The 26,184-nt window shown below is 37.3% G+C and overlaps 2 protein-coding genes across 10 annotated transcripts; one reads left to right on the top strand and one right to left on the bottom strand.

The window, feature by feature from the left end:
• Window positions 1–2,066: 2,066 nt before the first annotated feature.
• Window positions 2,067–3,779, top strand: LOC138053050 (uncharacterized). The gene has a single exon (XM_068899733.1). It carries the CDS (start codon window positions 2,243–2,245, stop codon window positions 3,092–3,094), a length of 852 nt encoding a protein of 283 aa, XP_068755834.1. The 5' UTR covers window positions 2,067–2,242; the 3' UTR covers window positions 3,095–3,779.
• LOC138053049 (paraspeckle component 1-like) lies at window positions 3,439–26,150 on the bottom strand. Of its 9 annotated transcripts, none has more exons than XR_011133206.1 (13): window positions 25,627–26,145; window positions 23,963–24,264; window positions 22,381–22,476; window positions 21,196–21,392; window positions 20,649–20,730; window positions 18,330–18,459; window positions 18,159–18,209; window positions 17,188–17,412; window positions 8,012–8,043; window positions 6,758–6,805; window positions 6,128–6,196; window positions 4,810–4,908; window positions 3,439–4,355 (listed from the first exon to the last, which is right to left on the bottom strand). XR_011133206.1 is itself a non-coding variant. In XM_068899731.1 (9 exons), the coding sequence occupies exons 1-9, from the start codon at window positions 26,074–26,076 to the stop codon at window positions 14,877–14,879; spliced, it is 1,656 nt and encodes a 551-aa protein (XP_068755832.1). In that variant the 5' UTR covers window positions 26,077–26,150; the 3' UTR covers window positions 14,434–14,876. The 9 variants fall into 9 exon arrangements, 2 of the variants coding, with proteins under 2 accessions (XP_068755832.1, XP_068755833.1); XR_011133205.1 differs by having other exon boundaries at window positions 6,048–6,196; XR_011133204.1 differs by having other exon boundaries at window positions 6,758–6,852.
• Between the last annotated feature and the right edge of the window lie 34 nt (window positions 26,151–26,184).

A 26,184-nucleotide genomic window follows, 5' to 3' on the forward strand; every position in this document is an offset into this window, starting at 1 on the left:
AGTCCTCCCGTCACCTGGTTGTATTTTGCTTTCATTAGAGAGCTTACGCAAAAGGACGGCTGGAAGACTCAGGACGGCAAAATGACGAAAAAATGTCGCGTAAGATTTTGGTTGCACAGTCTCGCGCGACATTTTTTCGTCATTCCGCCGTCCTGAGTCTTCCAGCCGTCCTGTTGCGTGAGCTCCCTATTAGGGAATTTAAGAAACGACGACGGCTAAGGCTACGCCAACGCCACAAAGCAATAACAACATTGGTTAAAAGAGCATAAATAATCGTGCTGCACGGATTTTAGCAAGTATCTCAGCGGTCCTCTGCATAATGACGACGTGAAATCAATAAATTTGAAGTTTTGACGACAACGCAAGCACGCAACATAGAATCTTTCATTCTCTATTTTAACTTTAAAACCGCTCGTACCAATTTATTTTTAGGATACTTCGCCCATATTGTAGGACATGAACGAGACTGAATAATCCCGAAAGACTTATGATAGAGCCAAGTTATATTTGAGCAGAGAATTATTTTTAAGATTAATTTCATTACTTTTAAGTGTCTTAATAACCTGGCTCCGTCATACTTAAAGGAACTTCTCACTTTTTACCGGCCGAATAGAACCCTCCGATCATCCTCAGATAGGCTTGTGACTGTTCCCTACAATCTCAAAACTTATGGCTATAGATCTTATTCAGTTCAGGCACCTATCCTCTGGAACTCTTTGCCTTTTCATATTAGATCAGCTGATAGTATTAATTCTTTTAAATCTAAACTTAAGACGTACCTGTTCAAATCAGCATATAACCTTTAGCTAGTTAGTTTCTTTTATTGTTTGTATTTGTTAAGCCATAGCTGTGTATATTAATACTTATATTTATGTTTTATTATATTTTATCGAATTTATGAATTGTAAGGCGCTTAGGACAGTTTGTATAAGCGCGGTATAAGCTTTTATTATTATTATTATTTTGAGGTGACGTTTTCGTCGACCGTCGCCGTTGTAGATCTTAAATTCCCTCTTTTCTGAAGACAACGGTCTCTGGCAATGTTCGCTGGTTCGCATAATCGCATTAGATTATCCCTCGAAAACGCTCGGATTTGAGTTTCTTGTGATGTAACTAAGAACCCAGGCTTATAGAGTGTTTTTACTCACGTGATCAGTAACCTTATAAATAGAGCTCAATTCCCGGACGATTAATGGCCGCCGTGACATCACGTGAAAACACTCTGTACGACGATGAATGGATAGCAACGCCGTCCTCAGGGTACTCTCAGAACTTAAATTTCAGCTTATTTACAGATCAAGGATAATTATTCTCCTTCAGTTTTACATTTTTTTCCTTGACTAACATTAGCCCCTATTTGGGCAATGGCAAGAAAGTCGATAATAATCTTCATTTAAAACGTGTACGTGCAAAACATCCCACAAGAAAATGCGCCTCTAAAGAACAGCCAAAAGAAAGTAGCCCTCATGACCATATCTTCGCCAATACATTATTCATTGCGTTGAATGAACAAATCTATTTTTATAAGCATCTTGTAACAAAGATAGACGAGAACTCATCTTGACTTTTTTTTTTTGCGAGTAATTCAAATAACGGTTGCTTGAAACTGAAATTAGGTGTTTGAATCTGGCCGAAAAAGTCAATGTTCCCTTTTAAAATATCGGCTGACTGCAGTCCCACGCATTGAACGTTTCTTGACGGGGCATTCTACCTTTCTTACTTTACATGGATAGTGTACTAAACAAACCAAAAATATTTCAGAGTGTTTCAATCGTATGTTTTTTTTTCAAGAACAAGAAAATGGAAATAGCACGCCGACTTTAACATTTTCATTTACAACACAATTGCAGAGAACTTCCTTTTTGAGGTGAGTATCCATTTCACTATCCACGGTTACCAAAGTGAATTATTGGACTCTAAATTATTTTGTGCAAAGGCCATTTATATTGAAGACTTAAATCTTTACCGTATCAATATCAAATAGGAACATACTTAAAACCTATGAGTAATCCGACCAGCGACCAATATTAGAAGTTGCTAACTGCTTTTAAAAACGACAAGGCTTAGCAGGGAAGTAATTTATTTTCTGGCAGGTGCATACTTAAAAAAAATAAACCTCTTGCATAAACTTAGCTAAATTTGCATAATTGTCAGCACTCCACAAAGCAAACCTGGAGAAAACTCAACGTTTTCCAAGATAACAAATTGTGCCCGCAAGCAGATTGCCTTCACCGTTAGTAACATGGCGTACCAAAGGGCCGAGTACACGGACAAAACTATGTTTATGAACTCCATGCAAGATAGAAAGCTTAAAATTCAACTGGATTCTATTGACTTTCATAGAGACACAATTGGAAAGGAAATAGATCGAGAGAAAAAAAGGCTTCAAAAAGAGTTGGCCGAGGTTGAAAGTTGCACGAAAAATCGACTTTCTTTGCCGGACCCGACAATACCAAGCGATGGTGCGAGAAAATTGAGTCCACGATTACCAAGGAGATATAGCACACCGCAAGTGTTACTCTCGACCACAGCGTCTTCGCGAAATCTATGCGGTGATGTTGACAAACGTTCTCCGGCGACGAACAGGGCAAGGGTACATTCGGAGGGTAACACGGACGTGGTTGGTTTGAGAGAAAAAGCGCTGGTGAGTCCAACGAGACCTTTAAGTCCAACTTCACAGTTCCTGCTACCACCACTTAGTCAACCCCGGAGGCAATCTCTACCACCAATTAACATTGGAGCATCGCTTCTTACTGTTGATTCAGCGAGAGAGGGAATGAATCCTCGAAAAGGTAGTGGAACCGCAAACAAATCCCCAAAGGCTTGTCTGTCTCCAGGAACACTCAGCCCGCGAGGAACGCCAAGAAGAGGAAGTGTGGCCAACGATGGCGACCTTGAAGAGGTGGCGAGCAAAGTAGAAAAGTTTTTACAAAGAATGGACTTGAGTAAACAAGACGAAACGTCCACAATTGACGCCAAAGAGGGCGAGGGAGCCGAGTTGGTTTACGAAAAGGCCGAAGATTATTTCAGCCCGATGATCGGCGATCGGACTGTGAAAAGCGCATCAAGTTTTCAGCCGTCGAATTTTGAATGACGTTTTATTATTATTATTCTCGCGTTCAGTAACTTACCAAATCACAGAAACAATGAACGACGAAATTAGAGAGAAAAGAAAATATCAAGAGTCCAACATGCTTGATGTTGCACGAATGTCATCTCGGATAACATAATAATAATAATAATCAAACGTATAGAGGAGCTTGCGAGGTAAAAGGACGCAAGACATTATTCACGAGTCGAGAATCTGTCGAGAATGTCATGCGAATTGAAAAATTGATGGCAAGAGCCTAAAAGTTAAAAAGGAACCTAAGGTGATAACGTCAAACAGACATATCAAGCTGATTCCTTTATATAGCGTCACGACAAAAAAGAGCATCTGCCCCGTAAAAATTTTAATGTTTTGAGTTATATTTTTAAGAAATTCAGGTTTAATCTTCGGATTTTTTTGTGACCCATTTAAACATTGGACTCAAGAAACATTCTAAAGAGAACACCAAGACCCCAAGAACTGCCTTCACGAACTTCAAATGAATTTTTTTTGTTAGATAGAACCATTGTAATCTGCAAGGAGGTTAAATTCTACCGTTGGATTTCTTTCAAAGGAAACTATGAAGACTATTAATACAAAGTATTTTGTAAATGAGATTAACGAGGGTGAAAATTGAGGAAAGACACCTAAAACTCTTATTTGAAATAGGAAAAATAAAAACAGTAAAAATAGTTAACGGTCCACGCCAGAAAACAAGGAACAAAATCTCTTGCTTTAGAAACTCGGGGCTACGATGTTTGACTTAGGATTTTAGTGTGACCAATAGGAATGAGTTGTCAAGCTACTAAGCGCGGTTTTCAATTGAGTGTCGAAAGCAATTAGTGAACTGCTTTGGTTTTTCCTTGCTTCACTCAGTGATTGGTTCAAAGTTCTCGCGCCATTTTTTTCAACCAATCAAAAGTGAAACCAAAACCAATCGTGGCTTGCGCGTGGACATTTTCCCGCACTTTGTGTCGGCTACGTGTAATTTACTTCGAGTTTTGATTAGTTTACTGGATTGCCTCCGTCCTTTTTGATTGTCCAAAGTAATTACTATGGTTTTGGTTTTACGACACTCGATTGAAACTGGCTCTAACCCGGTTTTGTGAAGAACTCTGTCGCTATGACGACAGTCCGGTCCCTGTGAACTAAAAGGACGTTGAGATGTCCAAATAAAAGGATAGAAAATCCTCAGATCAGAGTGTTGCCAAAATTAGTAACGCAACTGATTACTTTCTTCTTTTAAGTGGAGAATGTGCCAGCATTCCTGAAAAAAGAACAGATTAAATAACTTAACGGGCGTTAAATTACCCTCTTGGTCCACATATCTCACTGGGCTGAAAACTAAATCACGGCTTGCGCAAACTACACAAACAAAAAAAAAAAAACACTACACCAGTTTATATCCTTTAAGAACATAAACACCAAACTTAAATGAGATGTATTGTGCTTCAGACATCAGCCAAGCTGAGTTTGAGCTCAAGTGAGTGAAGCAGCAACAGTGGGTTCAACCATTTCTGGCTCTGCTGCAAACAACGCCCTCACAAAACAGTGGTCATCATTGCACATTACATACACAGAAGTTAGTGACCTAGGAAGCCAAGAACGAACAGCACAAAGAAATAGGGACTGATAAGACTGATAAGATTAAGACCTATTTTTATGCTGTCCAAACTGACTGCCCCTTGCTCAGTACTTCAAAAGTGCCACTCACGACATACCTGGACAGATTTTAATACCACTGGGAATTCTTTGCAGTGGCTCAGTGCAACTGTGGGCCTTTCTGTGGCAACCCGGTAAATACCATGCTCCATGCTATTCTGTGAATAGAAATTAACACTGATTTATCCTTAAGACTCGTCTTTTAAAGAATACTTATTTACACGGATATTTTCATATTGCTATTCTGCAGGAAATGTCGAAAGATATACAAGGACTAAAAAGAAATAAACCAAAAATGGAAAAGACACCCCCAACGCAGCTTAAAAACCTCCTGGTTTATTTACCTTTTTGCATTTTAGAATTTTAAGGGGATTTTAAGAATGTAATATTAGTCCTCAACTTGTACATGACGCAATGTTTCATGTAAATAATCATTTTGATTTTAGCATAAAATGTACGACTCCAAATGAGCTAAATTGTCCACTGCTTTTCTGTAAATTATGTATAAGAAAACTACTCCTGTTCTCCTGTCATCCTTGGGATGCAGGTATGGCGTAGTGGTGAGAGCACTCGCCTCCCACCAATGTGAACCGCGTTCGATTCTCTACTCTGCATCGAGAGGTTTTCTCCGGGTACTCCGGTTTCCCCACTCCTCAAAAACCAACATTTGATATGATTTGCGTTCATTGTTAATTTCAGTTTACAGTGTCCCCAATTAGTGCTCCAGCGCTAGACTAGACAAATAAAGTTCCTTTCCTTTTAAAGGTTTTGAAATGACTCCTTAAAAACAACTTTCAAACAAGCAGGTGAAGAGATGTTCTTGCTTCACTTCAGTAATTTCCAGTAAAGCAATAAAACTTTCACCTTTAAGCCTGCCTTAATCAACAAATAAAAACCACACACTCTAAGCTTTAAAAAAGTGATAGAAATTTCATGGCCTTCTCAGGGCCAGCACCAACACCTCTCGTCTGACTTAGGCCAAAACACTAAGCTGTATCCCTCAGGAATATCATAAATAAGAAACATTGAAGTAAAATGAGATCTGTGTGCTTCAGACATCAGCCAGCTGAGTTTGAGCTCAAATGAGTGAAGCAGCAACAGTGGGTTCAACCATTTCTGGTTCTGCTGCAAACAACGCCCTCACAGCACAATTGTCATCATTGCACAAAAAAAAAATACAGAGTGACTTGAGATTTTACCCTCATTCCATCTATTGTGACAAAGAGACAGTCAAGACGGTACACAACAACGAATTGGGACTAGCAAGAAATTTTACAAGAAGCGATGAAATGAGTACCTTTTACGAGACCCAACCCTTCATCCAATCTGAACCGACTTCTCTTGGTCACTTCTTTGGGAGTGCTATTCTCAACATACCTAGATGGACTTTATACCCCACTCGGAATTCATTGCAGCAGCTGGATGGAATGCGAGGGCCTTTCCATTCTGTGAAAAAACAATTAATGGTTTATTATGCAAAACTCTTATTTCAAACCATACCGACATCTTACAGCTGTTGTCATATTGTTGTTTCCAGTAAGGCAACAATAATCTTCCACCTTTCAGCTTGAAGTCAACAAATTACTAGAACCATGAAGCTTTGAGAAAAATGAGGGAAATTCCATGGCCTTATCTCCGCCATGAAATAAACAACCAAAAAAAAATAAATTACACATATTTAAGAATCCCAACTGGCAGCAAGGGCAAGTTACAAAAACTCCAGCTCAGAGTTTCGCAGAACTGGTACCCACAACCTCTCGTCTGACCTAAGCTGGCTATCCCTCAAGAACATCATTAATACGCATGTAGGTTATCAACGTAAAATGAGATATACTGTGCTTCAGTCATCAGCCCGAGTTTGCGTTCAAGTGAGTGAAGCAGCAACAGTGGGTTCAACCATTTCTGGCTCTGCTGCAAACAACACTCTCACAGCAATCTTTCATCACCACACAGCAGAGATTTTGGGAAAACAAAAATAAAAAACAATATTCTCAAGAAGAGATGCACCTTTTCATGCTCATGCTATTTCCAATGACAAGCTCATTAGAATCCGATCTGAAACGTTTAAGTCAGCTTTCACTCTCATTTGTAACACCAAGTTGCTAAACAAATCAAATCACAGAATAAAGGGGCAGTCTTTTAACTACCTTACCTCATGTAAACTGTCACTGAAGGATATTTTTTCATGTAAAAGCTTATTGTGTAGCACATTAAGTCTGTTTTTTTGTATTGTATTTATCTTTTGTTAAATTCTTTGTGTACATGTAATTGTTATATTTTTGACAATAAAAACTTTTAAATTACAAAAAAAAAACTACATGGTTTCCAATGCAGCCTGCTTTGAAATTGTCTTCAAATAATTTTGGTTAATTCAGTTCCAAACGAAGTTGATAAAGGTAAATAACTCACCATTAGGATTTGTGAGATGAAACTTCGAGCGACGGCCCTTTGTCAGAGTGAAGGTCAACGAGTTGACTAATTTCCCTTTATCAACTTGTACAATGAAACCAAAAGTTCATGACTCCAGTGCTACAGTCTCTTTAGGAACTGACCCCCTTATAGATGGTTTTCACTCACGTGACTTGGCGGCCATATTGGTGTGCAAAACAATACAAAATGTATGCATGGAATATGCATAAAAATAGAGTTTGGTTCCCAAAGGAGAGAACGTCTATTGTTCTTGTACACCGACATGGCCGCTGTGACATCACGTGACTTGGCGGCCATATTGGTGTACAAAACAATACAAAATGTAAGCAAGGAATATGCATAAAAATAGAGTTTGGTTCCCAAAGGAGAGAACGTCTATTGTTCTTGTACAACAACATGGCCACTGTGACATCACGTGAAAACGATCTATTTAACAATTATTCCTCGAGCCCGAATGGGCTTCGAGTCAATAGCCCATGAGGCCGAAGGCCGAATGGGCTATTGACTCAGAGGCCATGAGGGCGAGAGAAATAATTGTTTTAGTAAAATCCAACTAGTTGGTCAAAAAAATATTGAGACAAAACATCTTTCGCTAGTTAAAGCTAGACTTTAATTGTTGTTTTGGTTTTCAAAGCCGGCGCTTTTTGCTACTAGTGGGCTATAACAAATAGCCAACTAGTAGCTCAACCAGTCAGAACGCAGCATTGATAATAGACCACTAGTTGGATTTTACTAATAGTCTGTTATATGAATAATGGTAGCAGTCAAAGATTATAGCTGTTTGCAATAAAGGAAACTTTTAATGTTGAACAGTAAAAAAAAAACTCTTACCAAGATTGCCAGTGATCTATGGGTCACCAATGCTACCAATAAAGAAAAGCAAGAACAAAAACAAAGGCCTTTTTAAAAACATAGTCAAAGAATTATCCATTCTGTAAGGGAGGTCAACATACACAAGGTCAAACAAACTTAAAAATCCATTAAATATCATGATAAAAGCATAGTTTAGCAACATCTAGAAATAAAGTCTTGATTTCTTAATCCATATACTTTTTGGTTTTTGTTAAATCCAACAACAGATTGAAAAACCCATTAATTCCACTCTCCGGGTGGATTCTTCATATTACATAGCTTGCTTTTCCAGAAAAGAATTTGAGAAAAAAATTGACATGCACTTTTCCATACAAAAATGGTAGGCAACCGTTACCATATCTGGCATTGTAATAATATCGCACTGCGTTATTCATGGAGACATACAGTGTAGGGTCATCCTGTGAAGGTCTCCATATTGCCTTGCAATGACAAATTAATGATCCTTCTTTGGATATCACCTTTTTTTTGGTGGCGAAGAACCCACATGACAAAGCCCTTTTCCCATTGTCTCCAAAAACATGAGGACACCTTCCATCATTACTAAGGTACTAACTACTTCAGTAATGTAACTGACCACAATAAACACATGCACATTTTTAATTTTGGAGTGATTGATGTTTAAAAATACTGGAACATAATGACTTAACTGAATTTTTTTTTTACATTAACTGTATGACAAGTCACTATTAAATCCACTGCTACGTGGTACTGAAAAACCAAATAACTAAATGTCAGAGTGAAGACTAAAGTTAATCATGAAACTGGGAACTATCGTGACATTTTCAGTATAATCTGAATTTAAAACTTTGTCTTTTGAAAAACTGACATCAATAAAGTCAATAAAATGACTGTGGGTATAATCTGATGACAAAAACTCTTGTACTCTTTCTTGGTTTGCAAAATGTGCACTGGCAATGACCTTGTTAAAAACAATAATATAGGCTTAATGTAGTTTTAAATATACCATATCCAATGTTGCGACGCCCTTGAAACGTCGCATAGCACTCAAAAAAGTACAGATGTTTGCGTAAATTTTTCCTTGTGCTTTCCAAACTTCCTGTGCATAACGATTTGCTACATGCACGGCAAAATGTAAAGCATCAAACCAATTTCCAATCCTGCAAGGCTCACAGATGTAGAAAATTCAAAAAATATGCTTTGAAATTAAGTCACCACCCCATGGTTATATTGATCCCATGTAATGTGAACTACTCATTTGAAACAGCAATTAGATGAAACAGTCTTTACCATTTTAAGAGCCCTGTCGCACTGGAAAATCAAAAACACACAGGTGTAATTCACCATGGAGAGGTAAAAGCACTTGAAGCATCTTTATGGCGAATGTTTATGTTAGCAAACAAAGTGCTGTCTTCAACACATTGACGCAACCAGCTATTTTCACAACTACTAATCTCACCACAAAAAGGAAAGGAATACTACAATCCAACTATTTGTCGTATACACCTAATGCATTATTTAGGAAAGACATTAAATATTACACATGAATACTTTACCTTCATCTGTAAATGTGGAGTCACGTGGAGGACACAATCAAAGCCTTCAACACAAGACGCTGAAATGTCAACTTTAAAAATCTAACTTTCTTTGCATCGGTGGAAAGCCAATGATCAGCAGACACATGCTTATTCTACAAGAGATGTTCCTATGTTGAAAGTTATTAAATTACTATTCATGTTTACTAGTAATTTTTTAAAACCTGTTCTAATCAAGTTAAGTGTTGCACAATCACTCCACATGTAATAATATTGTTCCAATAACTAGCTTTCAGAGACTTTGTAAGTTTGAGGATAAAAGAGTCAGGTTTGGAAACAAATGGGAAGATCACCTGATCTTTGCAGAAATGTACGAAAAGTTGAATCCTTTCAGCTACATTTTGATTATTTTGAAGAATGGTGCCATCCTTAAAAAATTGCCAATAAAACTTTGGGGGAGATAAGGTGACGTTTTTCCTATTCGGTTTCTTTTTGCAGGACAGTCTCATAGTAGAAGAATGCACAAGCTTTCACTATCAGTATTTTAAAATTCAGTATCGACATACCTTGGTCCATCTGGTCATATCCACGCCACCAGCCTCCCTACAAAATCTGCTTCTTTGATAAAATTGTCAAGGGCTAGTTTTAATTTCCTTTTTGCTCATTTTTACTTCAGTTTTCCTACATTTTTTTGGGCACAGTCTCCTTGTTCTTGAAAAAAGGCAAAAATTTGAATGGAACACTGATTCCAAAATGTTTAGACAGACCACATTTCTCAATTTAAAAAATGAGTTTGAAACAAGTGGCATCAACTTTCTGATGTTAGAGAAGGGTTCACATTCTTAAAGCTCTTCAAATTCCATGACCTTCTCTAGCTTTCCATGACCTTTTGGCTTAAGGTTAGCTGTCACGAAAGAAAAATGTTCAAAACTATCCTTATTATAAGATATTTTCTGACAAAAAGCAGTTCAAATTTGAATAAATTAACGACCTCTGTGGGCAAACTTCTGATTGTTTGATAGAAACTCGTCATATTTCATTTTATCCTTACTTAGACAACTGCAAGGATTAATCTACCATAAATATAATTGTAATTTTCCATGACTTTCCATAACCGACCTTAAAATTCCATGACTTTCCAGGCCTGGAAAATGAAAATCTGACTTTCCAGGTTTTCCATGACCCATACGAACCCTGTAAAGAAAAATCTGCTTGCGCCATTTTTAAAACTGATGCAGAGAGCAGAAAAAGCTCCTCTGAAAGAAATGGTCAAGTTCTGTTGGCAAACTGAAAAGTGCACTTCTCACATCACTGTGAATTAGTGATGCAGCCACTGAGAAAGCCACCAGAGGCAGGATCGATCTCCAGCTCCAAAGTTAAGATGGAAATCTTATCAGGTATGCCTTGGGGTATATTAGTTTCTGTGAAATGACTTTCATTACGCTACATGATTTCTCATTGTTTGTTGAAGGCCTTTCATGTAGCTGAGTAACCGATTTTAAATAATTTATAGTTGTTTTTGTGTCCTGCTTCAAAACTTTAAATCACGTAAATGCCAGTCTTCACATCCCAAAACTAAAGCACATTATCTACCTACCAGTATGATCCAGTCTAAAATTACTAGCCTCCAGTGACAGAAACTGTGGCCCTTTTGCACCCAGTTTTTTAGAAGCTTAGGTGAAAATAAAATTGGATGTGAATGTCTTTCTTGCACTACCCAACAGCAAAACAAGAGTATGAAAGGCACAAGATACCCCCACAGCAACTGAATAATATTTCTTATTTGGGAATTTTTTTCACATCCAAATGAAGCAAAATCACAAAGTTTAAAATGAGTTGTCCTTGCCCCTAACTGAATTTTAGAACTACCCTTTCCAAATTCAAAGTGAAATGAAAAAGGAAAAATGGGCACGCATTGCGTACGTGTGTTGATGTAGAAATTTGACACAGCGCTTTATTCCTGTCAACTGAGCTGCGTTTTGTCTTTGTGAAATATGTAGCTCTAACACAATATTGTTTTGGTGTTGTAAATCATTATACTGCAATGGTAGAAGTCTCACACATATAGCCCCCTGAGAAGACATGGTTACTAGTAAAATACTAAACCCAGAATTAAGTAACATTGGCATCAAGGCCGATATGTTGATCATTTCCAAGTTCCCTTCAACTTCTTTTTCACAGCAAGTTAAAGAGCGAATTGCTATGGTTATTAGTTCTACTTTTGTGTGAACAAATGTCCAGTAATATGCATGATCACCAATTTCGTGACAAAAGTTCACTGAAGTCAAGCCCTGTTGGGAAGGGTTGGTATCTGGATGGGAGCCCATCATGGCATATGACTCGAAGTCAGAAACATGGGACCGAAAACTTGATATGCGAACTAAGCAAGGTACCGATTTTGTTAGCCTTCTTTATGCAAGAGATATTGATCCAAAAGTAAATAAATGTTGATACACAGCCTTTAGGAAAAGCAGAGAGGTTTGGTTCATAGTTTGACAGGACAGAGTGGAATCTTTGCCGTTTGAAAAAAAAAAAAGAAGAAAAAGTTAGAACTCCACAGTGGCTAAAAATCGTTAGTACACTGTATACATAGCCTGTGTCTTCGTGGGGTTCCAAGAGAGAAAATAAATTTTACGTGTCAAGAATTAAAAATTGCTATCAGCAAAAAAAATTTTGGCTACGTCCAATTTTTCTATTGTACTTTTTAATTTTGGCTACAAAAATAAATAGCAAAATTGATCAGCAGCTGCCTGTGATCAAGTTAATTTGTATGTTACTAACAACTCACGAAACAAAGGATACATCTTAGACAAAATGATGGCAAGACACCATTTTTTTTTGTTTCTTTCAAGTTTTATAAAGTTCGACAAGAAATGTGCAAATTCAACATAAAGATCACAATTGTCCAACCTTTGAGGTTGACCAATGTTTTTGCAAAGTCAAAAATTCACACTTCTAGATGTGGTTATTCATTACCAGGTGTTTCCATCGTTTTGGAAATAACAGCTGCTTTGTTATTTATCAGCGTCACAAGTTCTGTTTATTTTCCTCAATTATGCACACACTGTGAGCCTCTTTGCTACTCTTACACTCCAACAACCCAACGACATAGCGTGTAGTGCACTACCACAAAAAACTCTGGAATAAAGTCCAATACACAGCTAGTCACCCACCCAGAAAGAACCTACGTCATGGTATTTCGTAGGCTGCAAACACAGATTTATTTCTGGGTGGTGCTTCCCTATGCCCAAAAAGCCAGGCAGAGAGAACCAACAACCGGAAATACATCGTACTTCTGCACTTGCAGGCTAAGTACTCAGTAAAGGTTCCTGAATCCATTCATTAAAGTGGAAAATAGTGATATTGAATTCCATTGGCAATAAAGTTGTCAAATTGCATGCAAAGTAATCCCATGCAAACCAATAACCTTTATCTGAAAAATTTGTAATACACTTGGAAAGAAATGGGCAAGTCTTTTTCAACATTGCCCAAATGATCTTACTTCAATCCTGTCCTTTTTCCATTTTCACAGTGATGTTAGTTTTCTTTTCTACAGTTTGTGGTTATTGCAAGGTTTCCATCTATCCAAAGGGCTTTTTGCATGAAATGAAATTACCAAACATTGTTTCATATGTAGGAGAGGTAACTGAACTTTGGGACCTTTGCATTAGTTTAAGCCATTTCAAACTGAAGTTATTGGCTTGCAAAAATTAATGCAAAAGCCCTTAGGTGTATCAAAAACATGTACTTTCAAGCATTAGGTACTACTCACTTTTCCCATCTAACAATTTGGTGCTAAAAATCTTTTACAATCAGACAATTTATTCTTTTAAATACACATAAAGGCATCCAAGTGTGGACTTGTGGAACCACCCATTTCATATGGATGAGTACATCAAAGGCAACCATTGGTAACGTTGTTCCTTTGACAAGAAAATTGAAAGGTACTACAGAAATATTTACATGTATAGGCATTAATCAAAATTTTAAGGGAAATAAACATCATTTTTCATTTATAACTTGTTTTCACATCCGACAGCATCGTCTCTGCCATCCATTTTAAAAAGTTCCCTCTCAAATGAAACACTTCAACAATGAAATTGATGATCACATTTTCACAATTTAGGGAGAAAAAGTAGCAGACTTCTGTGAGTGACATAGCCAATGCTTTTTGTTGGCTGTCAGTAATTACTGAAACCACTGAGACAATATCACTGTAACTCATGTAACCTGTTAGGTAATATGTTAGCAAATGATCTTTGAAAGTTACCTTAAGAAGTCTCAACTGGGATTTTCTATCCTTATTTCTTGAGTTAAAATTGCACAAAAACATCCTAGTAAAAATTCCAAGATGATGGATAAATTGAACTCAATAATTCTCTCTTTTAAATTTCTCCTTGAAATCCAATGACTTCTAAAAGACATTTTAGAATCAAAGAAATAACACTGTCGGAATTTGAGGCTCCTTGAGCACCAGTTCCCCTTTATGTTTGCAGTGCTGTCTCAAGGATCAATTTTAGCTGCTCTTACTACCAAATCTTCAGGTTCCTGAATAAACAATTAGTGTATGTTGAAACAAAATTAAACTATCTTTAAGTACCAAGTGACACAAACAAGAATTTTTTTTGCAACAGGTTTTATATTTCTGCATTACACTAAGTGAAAGGAGTGCTTTTAAACTATTATTACAGACTGACAGTGTTGGAAAAAAATACTCTGTATCCTTTCATAGCTAAATCTTAAAATATCTTGAAGTACATGTGTGTTAAATACATTAGTTTCCATCTCTAAATGTAGCATAATGAACCTACGCTATCACATTCAAGGCTTCTACAAGCAAATGGCAGTCTTTGAGAGGCTGTGTTGTGACATACGAGACAACACAAGTTGAATTTTTAAGTACTAAAACAATATTTATTGAAAGAAATTCAGCCTTTCATACAGATAAACAAATGGGATTAAAAGGGAAACTATTCAAAAAACAGCATTATAGAATATTATTAATAATCAATTCAATGAAAACAGTTTTGAGTTGTGATCATGCTTTCCTCAATTAAAGAAAATTCCCTCAGCTTAACAAACAATTAAAACTACAGTGATAAAATCAAACTAGTCCCTACAAAAACTATACGAGTGTTGATACCCTTAGGTCACTAACTTAATAGACAAAGTATGTGAAGTTGCACAAACAAGAATTCTTCTGTAACGAGTGATTCTTGCTGGTTTATGTACAGCATACAAGTCCGTGTCATAATAAGAGACTTTTTGGTTCTCTCAAGGTAACAGGCAGACATGGGAGCAACATTGCAAGTTTATATGCTATTCTATGCTCAGTGACGGAACCTCTTGGCATCACCATGTTCTCTTCCTGGTGGTTGTCGGGAGCGGGCAGCAAGCCGATCTTCGTCTACCCTTTCACGGCTATACTCCCTTTTATTTTCAAATCTTGGTCTCTGCATAGTTATTATATAAAGATGCCCGCAATAACGTTATATACGCAAAGTTCATGAGAAGATCCACAAATCCAAGGTACAAGAGAGAAAATCCATGGTGCAAAGATAGGAGCAAAAACAGAAAGTAAACACATCATTAGCACACAGTCGTGGTACAGTACCACATGACTAGAATTTAAGTGTACATTGGTTGATTTAGAAAAAGAGTTTTGTTTGCTGCAAATGACTTCCATGCATCCATCATTTCAAATGACCAAAAAATGATGTGTATTGGGCTTAATTCAAACTTTAGCACTGTGTGTTCAAGTAGCCCATGATTTTCTTCAACAACTAGAGGAAGAGAATACTAAAATGACATTTGAAATTTGCAAATCAAATTTGATTTAAGTTTCATGTATGGTCAAAATTTTTTAAGTTGTCACACTGAACAAGGTCAGCAAACAAAACCAGCGAGAGAGAATACTGCTTAATTTTATGATAAGTATAAGGCTTGTAGTAACAAATAAAAAGTACCGTATTTACTTATGTATTAGTTAAACTCGTGTATAAGTCGCCGCCCCATTTTCAATGCTATTAAAAAGAGACTGATTTTCTTCATTTCTTGCTGAAAAGCTGTAATTCAGATTGACAGAATTTTCCTGAAAGTTTATGTCATTTTGGGAGAATCCTTTTGCAGTTGCAATGGACAAAAAGAAATTACTGTAGGTGAAGTTTATCAGCTTTTGTAACATGCAATGAAACAAGTTTAAGTTTTTTCTACATTTTAAGTCAGCCGTGTTGAAAAAATCTTCCTATTTGAAACTAACCTTTCTCTTAACATTGACAAATAAAGGAGTTTGGTAGATGAAAAGAACGCCAAAGAGTTTCAAAAACAGCTCAAATAAATAACCTAACATCTTGGAAAATGTTTGCCAGCTTACTACGCTACTAAGACCGTTCGATGAAGAGAAACAAACGACAGTCTGTTTTACAATAAAATGCCCAACCTACACAGTTACAGATATGACCACAGTCTAAAGAGGCATGTCCAGAGGTTTATAATTGTTTCACCTGCCACTTACATTTCATAACACAAACTTTCCTGTTAATTATGAAATGCCCAGCCGAGCTCATCAAAGTTAGTCTTTATGGAGATTATTATAAGCAATTATTGTTATGCTAAATATCTGATAATTTTTTCTAGGGCTTCCAAACCAGCGCTATCTGTATGACTTAGGTATAAGTTGAGGGCAATTTTCTGGGTTGAATTTTAGGTCTTAAAGGCCGACTTATACACGAGTAAATACGGTAAGAAAAAAATCCCATCCTCATTAAAGAAAAAAAAGTGGACAACTTGAAGCTGATAAAGGCAAGGAAACAAGTTTAACAAACTTGTTACTTCAAAAACTGTAGAAATGGGCAGCTTTCTGGGAAAGTTGCAAGGCAATCACAAAAGTCACCTTTCAGTTGTAAATCAGGATAACAAAGATTAACAGATAAAAACTAATGATTGGTTGTACATTTATGCACTTAATACTATACTAGATGAAAAGACACTGTATAAGGATGTCATATTCCAATATAACACTCCTCACCTCCTCCATGCACAGAAATAAATCTTCTGGTGAACATGGCCTGGCCACAATATCTACTTACACTGAAATGGCAGTATCATCTCAAGATGGGTTTACAACAACCACTGACAAGCTTGTTGTCAGGTACTGTGATCAGCATGGGACACTGTGTGTACTGGTTTTATGAGAATTGCTTTTTTAACCATTATCATAGTTATACTTAAACACAACACATCCACGCGACAAAAAAGTTGGTGTAACGATCACATGTCACCACTAACTCAACACTTATCTCAGTTCGTTCCTTTAAAGTCTATAGTTGTCTAACTTGCTTTGCGCAGTTGATGATGCATCAAAATAGTACATGATTTTTGGTACCTACATTTAGCTTCATTAATCTATCAAATATTTACATCTCAAAGGCTTGGCAAGTCAAAAAGTGCTGTTTTTTTGTTTAATGCACTGAAATCTAAGTCAGCTTCAACAATTTTCTTCTATCCTGAATAACAGAAAAGGCTTGGTTAAATTGCCTTTTCCTTTGTTTGTGTCAATGTTCTCCATGTTGGTATTATTTCAATAAATAAGCAGAAAATAAAAGCTGTTTAAGGCAGCAAGGATTTTGATTAAGCACTTACCAAGGTGGGTCTCATGCCAGGTCCCACTGGTGGTCCTCGAGGGCCCCCAAGTCGTGGACCACCCATCGGCGGGTGTCCGCGGAAAGGCATCATTCCTGAACCTGGTCCCATTCGAGGCGGATTCATCATGCCAGGGGGACGCATACCAGGTCCTGGTCCACCACGCCCTGGCCCACCATAGCCCATTTCCCAGTCCATTCCACCACCCATTCCGCCAGAAGGTCCCTGGTAACGAAAATGTTGCCTCAATTTAAAGCCTCAATCAAGGTTTTGATGAATGACACCAGATAATACTCTGATGAGAGAGTGGCAAGAGAGTACCGTAGTTTTTCAAATACAAGGTGCACTCTGTTATAAGATGCAACTTTAACTTTCAAACTCGATGGCATTTGTGTCACAAACTGAAAATCTCATCAAAATACTCGCATCTCGAATAGAGGAATTTGCTTCAATTCATCGCTAGTTATGCTTTCTCAACTGCAGATTGTAGTGTGCATGTAAGTCAAGAACAATGGCAAAAAATTTCAACTAGAAATTATAGAAAAAGTGTTAAATCCTGCTGTTATTAGTACTTTCTTGTTGGTGTTTTTGTTGTACACCGACAAGAATTGAAGGCCATCATCACTAACGGTGGTGTGAGGCCACCCTTTTGGAATTGCAGTAAGGGGGAAGACTGGGATGAGTTTAACATAAGATGGCGGCAAAGGATCAAAGAACCATCCCTGCACAAGTTTTGTTGCAAGAAGACACTCAGCTATAAGATGCACCTTGAGTTTAGATCACATTTGTGTCCAACAAGCAATTTTTTAAGGAAAAAAATGCTGCACCCTATAGCCGAAAAACCATGGTAGTTGGGCTGGAAGAAATATTGTTATTGTTTGTCTTAACACTTGGTGCTCTCAACAACCAAACAATTCTGGGTTAAGATTCACTCAAGATACAAGAACATAATCAAGTCGACAAACACTCACCTTAGGGGGCATCCCTGAGGAAAACTTGGAATCCATTCTTTGCATAGATTCCTATACATTTGTACAGGAAATCAGACTCAACAAAAAAAACCACAAGACTTTCCCTCCACGAAGTATACAATGAAGAACAGGTGAAGGTTTAAAATAATTTTTGCCAGAGATCAGACCTACCTGCCACATCATATCCTCCTGTCGATGCCTCTGGAGCTCATGCTGTTGCTGTCTAAATAGCTCCTCTTTGTGACGCAGTTCTTCTTCTCTGCGCCTTAATTCCTCTTGCAAACGCCTTTCTTCTTGCCTCCTACAATTAAAATAATTGTTAAGGTTATTTATTAAATATCATGGATTTTTATCTGCTTTAAGTTAATGCATTTGGTTTGTTTTAATGGAGCACTGATTAGCAAAGCAAGTAATATTGAGACTTAATTAAAACCAAAATGGAGGTGAAACACCTTTTGCAAGCTCAGCTCCCTTGTAAATGAGAAAAAATGAAAAGAAAAACAGTTCAACAGATTACCCGCACTGGCCTATTACCCGCACCCCCACAAAAGAAAATCGTGCTACTGTATTACCGGGATAAGAACTCACAAACTTGGAGCGATGAATATTCCGTGTTGTTGTTTACAAAGTGAAAGATCGATAACATTTTCTGCTAAGAATTGGCTGTTAACAATGCAGCCTTAAACACTCTCCTTAGCCATGTCTTGTTAAAACGACCTAAACATCAATGTATTAACGCTAAGACTCAATAGATTGCGAGTTAAAGGCCACCATCTCTACGATTGATCATTGAGCGCCATTTTGATAGGTTGAGAGAAAGTTGGGGCGAGTGTTAGAATTAGTAAATCAAGTTTTCACACGTATTGTTTGCGATGTTCATTGAGCGGTTTTACAAAGACTAAGACAAACAAAGCATCATTTTAAAGATTGAAACAACAAACGCGGAAACTCACAGATTTGACGGAAGTATTGGTTTAATTATCCTCATTTATCTATTGTTTTTTGATCGTCTATTGAATGATACCGCTTGTAAAAATCCGTTCTAAAAAAAAAAATCGATATCTCAGGATCTACTGACTCTAAGAAATCGCTTGAAACGGGAAAATACTCTCTACATCAAGGCAGTGCTTGCTAGGAATATTTTACTGATGCGCCGAATATTCTGGTGTTTTAAAATTTTGCCTGTGAATGTTTGTTTACACGCGTGCCGACAACCACCTCTTATGCGCGACTCATGTTAGAAAAATTATGCGGCGGCAGTGGTACCATGAAATGAACATGTCAGCATGAGTTTTTGTGTGTGTATTACGGTACTTTAAAGCCTGCTATTTCACATTTTTATTCTTTTGTTTTGAGTTTATTATTCCAGTTGGCGAATATTGTTTTTTTTAAACTAAACATAGAAAGAAGCTGCGAAATTAGCAAAGTAAGAAAGTAATATCACATGCGTGATAAACGATTTTCAATTTGCATTAGTTTTCACCGAGAGCATTTAAGTCTATTAGGCAATTAAAGCGGGATAAATACAGCAATACAGTTTTTAGGAACAGTTTCATTTTTCCCTACTTACGGTTTTAAAACTATACCGGAAAATTTAAAAATTATCACATTACCCGCACCAACAACTGTTTGCGCAAAAATTAACACATGGTACCTGCGGGTAATCGCTCAGAAATTATGGTAAGTGTCTTCATTGAATTATTTTGCGTACTTTTGAAAAAAAAATTGTTCACCCAGCATTGTAAGTTTTGCTATATCATCGATCGGTCGCTTTGTGCCCGCGTTGTTGATTTCAACTTAAATATTTAATTAGCCCTCTGCCGTGTATTCACGCAAGGACTAGTTAAACAGGGTATTTTGCACTTTGTGCCCCCAAAACTTATATGGAATGAATTTTTCCATCAGTTCACTTCATAGAAAAAGTTGTGCCCAGTCAATCGATCACGTCGAAAGTCGACGAATCTGTTTTGTTTTATCTTACTACAACCTGTACATGTAGCTTCAAGTGTTGTATTTTTGAGATTTTTTTATTCAAGGAAAACTACCTTAAGAGATTACTTTTGCTTACCTCTTGATAATACATTTACTTGTGCGCAACAAAATGTAAATTTTTATTGACGATAATTTCTTACACGACCTTAGTTACACTTAAAAATAAATACATGTACATGTCAAAATAAAAACGCGTTTCTACTTTGATAGTTCTTAGTTGCTAATGGCTGGATGCTTTTCCTTCCCGCTCAAAAATGACTGACAACACCTTCAGCAAATGCCCGATGTATCTTGGACACTTCTCTGCATCCACCCTCTTGCTCCAAAATTTCGATCCTCGATTCTCGAAAACATTGAGGATCGCGGATAGAGTTTCGAATCGAGACTGTCAACTTACATTTGAATGGTACTGTACATGAAGCTGTGTCACATCATCCACAAAATATCTAGACCAGTCTATGATCTAGACCAAAAAGCTCTGGACGCAAAGTCAATTACCTCATTTCTGCTTGCCTCATAATCTCATCTCTTTGGCGCTTTTCTTCCATTCGATGCAGTTCATCTTGGCGGCGCTGGAGCTCTGTGATTAACAAAATCCTCATTGTGTTATACACTTACCATATTTTAAGTGACAAAAAATGCAATTTTGCCTCTCTCAGAAGAACCATTATACTCAAAAGCTTCCTTGAAACTTCATACGGTAATTCCAATAACCTCATCATTGAGATGCAATCAACTAAATCAGTTTTATACATCCTCACAGATAGCATTAACAACCTGATATTTTAAATTATATATCAAATTCAAACTGGCAGCTAAGCTTTTATGCATGTTTTATGGCACAGAGTAATGACTTTTCAAATGGTAATAGCACACCTTTCCAGCCCATAAACAAGGGCACACTTCAGGGAACTATACTGGGTCACATTTTTTTCCAGTAATGTTTAACGATATACAGCTTACCAATACTGCCAGATCCACATTAGTCATGCTTTCACATGACTCAACTTTAGGCATTATGGTTAAGGGACAAGTTCCAACACACCTTGTCTCATGAGCATGGTTTCATGTTCCTGGATGGCCTGTGCCATTTCGGATTCTAACTTGTCCCGAGCCTCCTTAAACTGAATGTCTAATGCTTCTTTCTGGGAAACTTCCACCTCTTCAAGTGCACGCCACCTCTGAGCCCAATCTGCCTCAAATGTGTTTGGTGCAACAAAATGTGGAGCACATTCCCTTTCCCTGTTGACAATAAATAATTATTGTTCATTACTTTTATTAACAAAACATCCCTAAATTGTCTAAATTAAAATGGCAAAAAAGACCCCATGCACTTCTGAATTTTGCATGTATAAAGGTTGTGAGATAAAGTAGAGTCTAAGGTGGCATTACATTGAGCCTTTTTCCGTGAAAGCACCCCTTTTGAGCCTTTTTCAGTGAAAGCACCCCTTTTGAGCCTTTTTCAGTGAAAGCACCCCTTGAGAGAAGAGAGAAGAGAGAAGAGAGAAGAGAGAAGAGAGAAGAGAGAAGAGAGAAGAGAGAAGAGAGAAGAGAGAAGAGAGAAGAGAGAAGAGAGAAGAGAGAAGAGAGAAGAGAGAAGAGAGAAGAGAGAAGAGAGAAGAGACCAACTGCAGTTGAAGACAACCTGAAGGCTCCTGTTTCAATAGCTTCTACTGCCTGGTAGGGGCAGGCACCACTCCTTGCATAACTTGTCACAAGTGATACTGGCATTCATAATGTTTACCGACCTCAAATGGATGGAAAGCTGAGTGAACTTAGGAGCACACATGCAGGGATTTACAATACATACTTAATTGACCGCTCCCCATAGGAACTTTTCAGGGCCAATGAAACAACGAAACGACTGAACAGAACAACAACAACTGTTAAGAATCCCGACTGGCCGGAGGCAAACCAGTAGGCTATTTACAAGTGCAGGACTACCAGGTTCAAATTCAATGAGTGGTCAGAGCGAGTCTTCATCTGGGATCTCCGGATCTCAAGGCAGCTGCCCTAACCAATGGGCTTTGAACCCAGAACACTGGGATACAGTCTACGAGCGATATTCACTACATTATGTGGCCCTTTTAAGATTTAAAGTCAAGAAAACCAAGTAGCAAACATACTAAATGCCCTTATTTTGGGAACCCACTTTTTTTTATTAACCTTCCATCATATAAATGCAATTGCAGTTTTTTTTGTCTCCAATGATATTTTCTTATCACCATACTTTTGAAAATCAGGATTTCTTTTGAGGTTTTCATCTGAGATTCCATCCTCATCTTCTTCATGTTCCACCTGTTTCACTGACACTGGACAAGGAGTCCTAATAAAAGATTATTTTCAAGTTAATACCTAAAAAAAGAATGCCATATTTATTGTCCTTTTTGCCTTCAATTAGAATTTATTGAAAGCTTGATACAAGCTGCTTCACTGAACATTTACCCCTTTCCCTCCTACGACAACCAAATATAGATTTTTAATCTAATGCCAGATGATCTTACTTATCAAGGGGGGAAATAAAAATCATATACCAGGTCTCCCCACACAATCATGCCAAACCTTCGCATTGTTCGCAAGTTATTTTTAAAGATTGACTCCTGCTAAAGCCCTTTATCGTTGAACAAAGAAACAGGTTAGTTTGAGGTTTACATGTTCAATTTTCTGAGAACTTTTTCGAAACTCAAGGACAAAATGTCCGCATATACAACAACTGCTGAACCACAAAACTATTAAGCGCTTGAGGCCTTGATTTTTTTTTGTATCCACATTTCCAGAAATCGAAGAATACAAGATTAGAGTCCCATGATCAGTTAACAAAATTAAGAAATTGCTTTTTTTGCCATCAAAAATGGAGGGTCGACTTAAACACGGGATCAACTTATACACGGGTAATTACGGTATTTGATATGGTGTTTTGTTTACGTTTAAGGTCTCGGTAATGAAAACGAGGTGCCCACAGAAAAAAATTCTAGTCGCACGAGTATTTTCGCTACAAAGGCAAGTTATATATCAAATTAAAGCTTAAAGACTAAATTACCTTATAAAATAGTTTATTTCATTGAATTTCAAAAGGCGCTTAATTTTTTTGCTCTCGAACTCAGAGGTATCAAGTTTACTGCTGAAGCTCCAGCCCTTTCGCGTTGTTAATTTTCACCTCCATTTCTTTGCATCTGATTGACAGATTAAAGGGTGTGAGGAAATTTGCATGTCTCGTATTAGCGGAATTATTGCATTTCAAACTAAAAAGTCGAATCTCGAGTGCGATTTACGCAAAGAAACTGACATAAAATGAGTTACAAAGGGAAATCGGAAAATTCCTCACACCCTTTTTGAGTCTATATCATATCTGAAAGTTTCAAAGCGATAGCTTAAAACCTGTCCCGACTGGAGGTGGGAGAATTTTATTTTTATGTCATGCAATAGACAGGGATTGTCAATCACTTTTCGCGCGCAAATTATGGCGGGAAACAGAAATGGCTCATTTTGGAAGGGTTAAAAAGCACTTTCTGATTTTCTTTTTCTGCCAAAATAAAATTTAGGACCCACTCATGCCAAAAATCCAAAAAACACAAAATCGAGCAATGTACGAAAATTTTCATTTACCGAGACCTTAAAGACTTTCATTGAGAGACAGTTTCAAGGAGTATCCTAGATACTTTGAATTGATTTTGGTCACAGGAGGAAAACATTAAGTAAACCAATCACTTGGCATGTTAAAGAAGAAGCAATGTTAAATTTATTATTTTAGTGTAGTGTAGACATTGTCAGGGAAACATTAACAAAAACTTTGTACAATTTACCAGAATTACCTTCCCAGAAGGAACAAGCCTTCATTAACTTGCTGTACTGCTGTTTGAGCATTGTTCTTCCTTGAAAACTCAACAATTCCATATCCTTTTGATCTTCCCCTGTCATCACAGACCACCACTGCTCTTTCCACATCACCAAATTGCGAGAATGCTTGATGCAAGAGTTCATTTGTGACCATTGGGTTAAGATTAACCACTTTCAAGGCTGATGCATGTGTAGCAAAACGTACTCTTAAAGTTCTTCCCATACGGAATGTCCCGTCAACACCTTGCTTGGCTGCTTCGGCATTGAGACGTGTATCCTAGGAAAAGGAAATAGTAGGACCAATGTTTTAATGGTTGGCTATTTGTTTAAAAGGGAATACACTGTGTTTTATATCATCCCATCATGAAAACTTGGTGAGTGTTTGAAGAGATGTGCACATGTATTTTCGCTGTCACAATGACAGCTTCAGCATACTTGAAAAATCTGAGTACTTCTGAACCACAAGTTTAAACGCTTGTGTTGAATTTAGGAAAACTTAATTCACCGTCTTGCCAATACTGAAAATACTTTAAATACAAGGAAACCAGTTCTGGTCAGTTTGGAACTTTATTTTGAATTGATTATTTTGTATGCTGTACATTTGACATGATGTCATGAGAATTGTTGGTGTGAGCTGGGAAAACATAAGAATGTCGAGAATATGAAAATTGAAAATATTCTTCAGCTTTTGCTCTCCGAGTTTGTACTTACAATTCTTATTCTTGTAATGCACCCAGGCTTATGGTTGCTTCTGTGAGGTGTGGCCCTAAGTTTAATTCTATTACTACTTTTTACTTCTTATTTGTGTACAGTGGTGGCCATACAGCAAACCTGTGTACATTACCATACTGTTCCAAACTCTGTTTACGGTGTACAAAGAAGACACCAATTAACCAATGCTACAAATTCTCACCCCAAAATTATGAAGACACAGACCAATATTATGCACACAACATCACCAAATCCAACAAAGAAAGCATGCAACACCCTTCACAAATTCATACATTAGATTTTTAAAAAATTACATTTTAAATTTTGCTTTTTTTGCAATTCTTAATTGGCAACAGTTGAACTGGTGCACTTCATTTGAAATTTAGGAGTTCACACCACCCAACAGTAAAGGTGTGTTGTTTTTTTGTGTTTGTGTATAAGCTTAATTAATTCTAATTTGGTTTGCACACAAAACAAAGCAAATAAATAAAAATAAATAAAATAAATGGTGGTCGATCTTCATTTAGTATTTCAAAGAAATCTCACCTTAATATCCTGACTTTCCTCGATAATGTCTAGTAAAAGTAAGCTCTGATTGCCGCTGTACCGACTGTTTCCGTTGGCAAATTTACTTGAATCAATTAATACATAACCTATAGTTCTCTTTAGTACAACAAGTAGCAGCTACTTAAAGTTACAGGGTCATCTGTCTCGTAAGCTTTCGCCACTTTCCAAATTTTACCGGTGATTTCTTTGCACTGACTAAGCATGGTGGTTTGCTATAACTGGACAATTTAACTGTTTGTGCATCCCACGGAAACGCTCTTAGGCGTCTTGTTTTCTTGCATTCGGCATAACGTCTGTTCAACGAAATTAATTAAACACACCGTTAATTGAACATACCGGTATTTCAAAGCTATCTACTTACCAATCTGACGAAACCGAATCCCTTGTCATTATTGACAAAAGTTTCGGCTACTTCGCCGTACTTTTCAAACATTTCCTTCAGCTCTGCTTCATCACAGCTGACCAAATTTCCGACAAAGAGTCGGCATCTACCAGTAAATTTTCTTTCTTTAGGTCTGGTGCTTGATGAATTCCAGTTAGTAGAACCTTTCGACGCAGGTGACTCGGAAGGTTTCCGATACGTTTTTTCTCCAGATTTTTCATCCTTTTCACTTGAAGAGTAAGTTTTCGGTCTGGAGGAGTTCGTAGCATTGTTGCTCGAAGAACTAGCGCTTTTCTTCTCATCGAAGTCTTCTTTCTCTGTTTTTATTGTGATTAACTCTCGAGAGTTCGGTTTGGCAGACTTATCTTTTGAATAAGACGATGAGGAAGACCGTCTTGGTGATTTAGAACGAGAGCGAGAGGCCGGCATGGCAAATAATTCGCAAAACAGAGAAACTACCTGAATAAAATGGCGTCCACGCTTTGCTTAATATACCACGTGGTGAGAAGACTTCCCAGAGGCCTTAGCAAGAACAAT

The sequence above is a fragment of the Montipora capricornis genome, chromosome 6, assembly GCF_036669925.1.
Source record: "Montipora capricornis isolate CH-2021 chromosome 6, ASM3666992v2, whole genome shotgun sequence".
In the NCBI taxonomy this organism is placed as follows: Eukaryota; Metazoa; Cnidaria; class Anthozoa; order Scleractinia; family Acroporidae; genus Montipora; species Montipora capricornis.

Bases quoted from the DNA above. Each gene is read 5' to 3' on its own strand.
- LOC138053050 (XM_068899733.1), top strand. From the start codon at position 2,243: ATGGCGTACCAAAGGGCCGAGTACACGGACAAAACTATGTTTATGAAC.
- LOC138053049 (XM_068899731.1), bottom strand. From the start codon at position 26,076: ATGCCGGCCTCTCGCTCTCGTTCTAAATCACCAAGACGGTCTTCCTCA. The intron at 22,477-23,962 runs GTAATTCTGGTA...ATCTTTTATTAG, and splicing joins GGCTTGTTCCTTCTGGGAAG to GACTCCTTGTCCAGTGTCAG. The intron at 21,393-22,380 runs GTATGGTGATAA...TATTGTCAACAG, and splicing joins AGAAATCCTGATTTTCAAAA to GGAAAGGGAATGTGCTCCAC.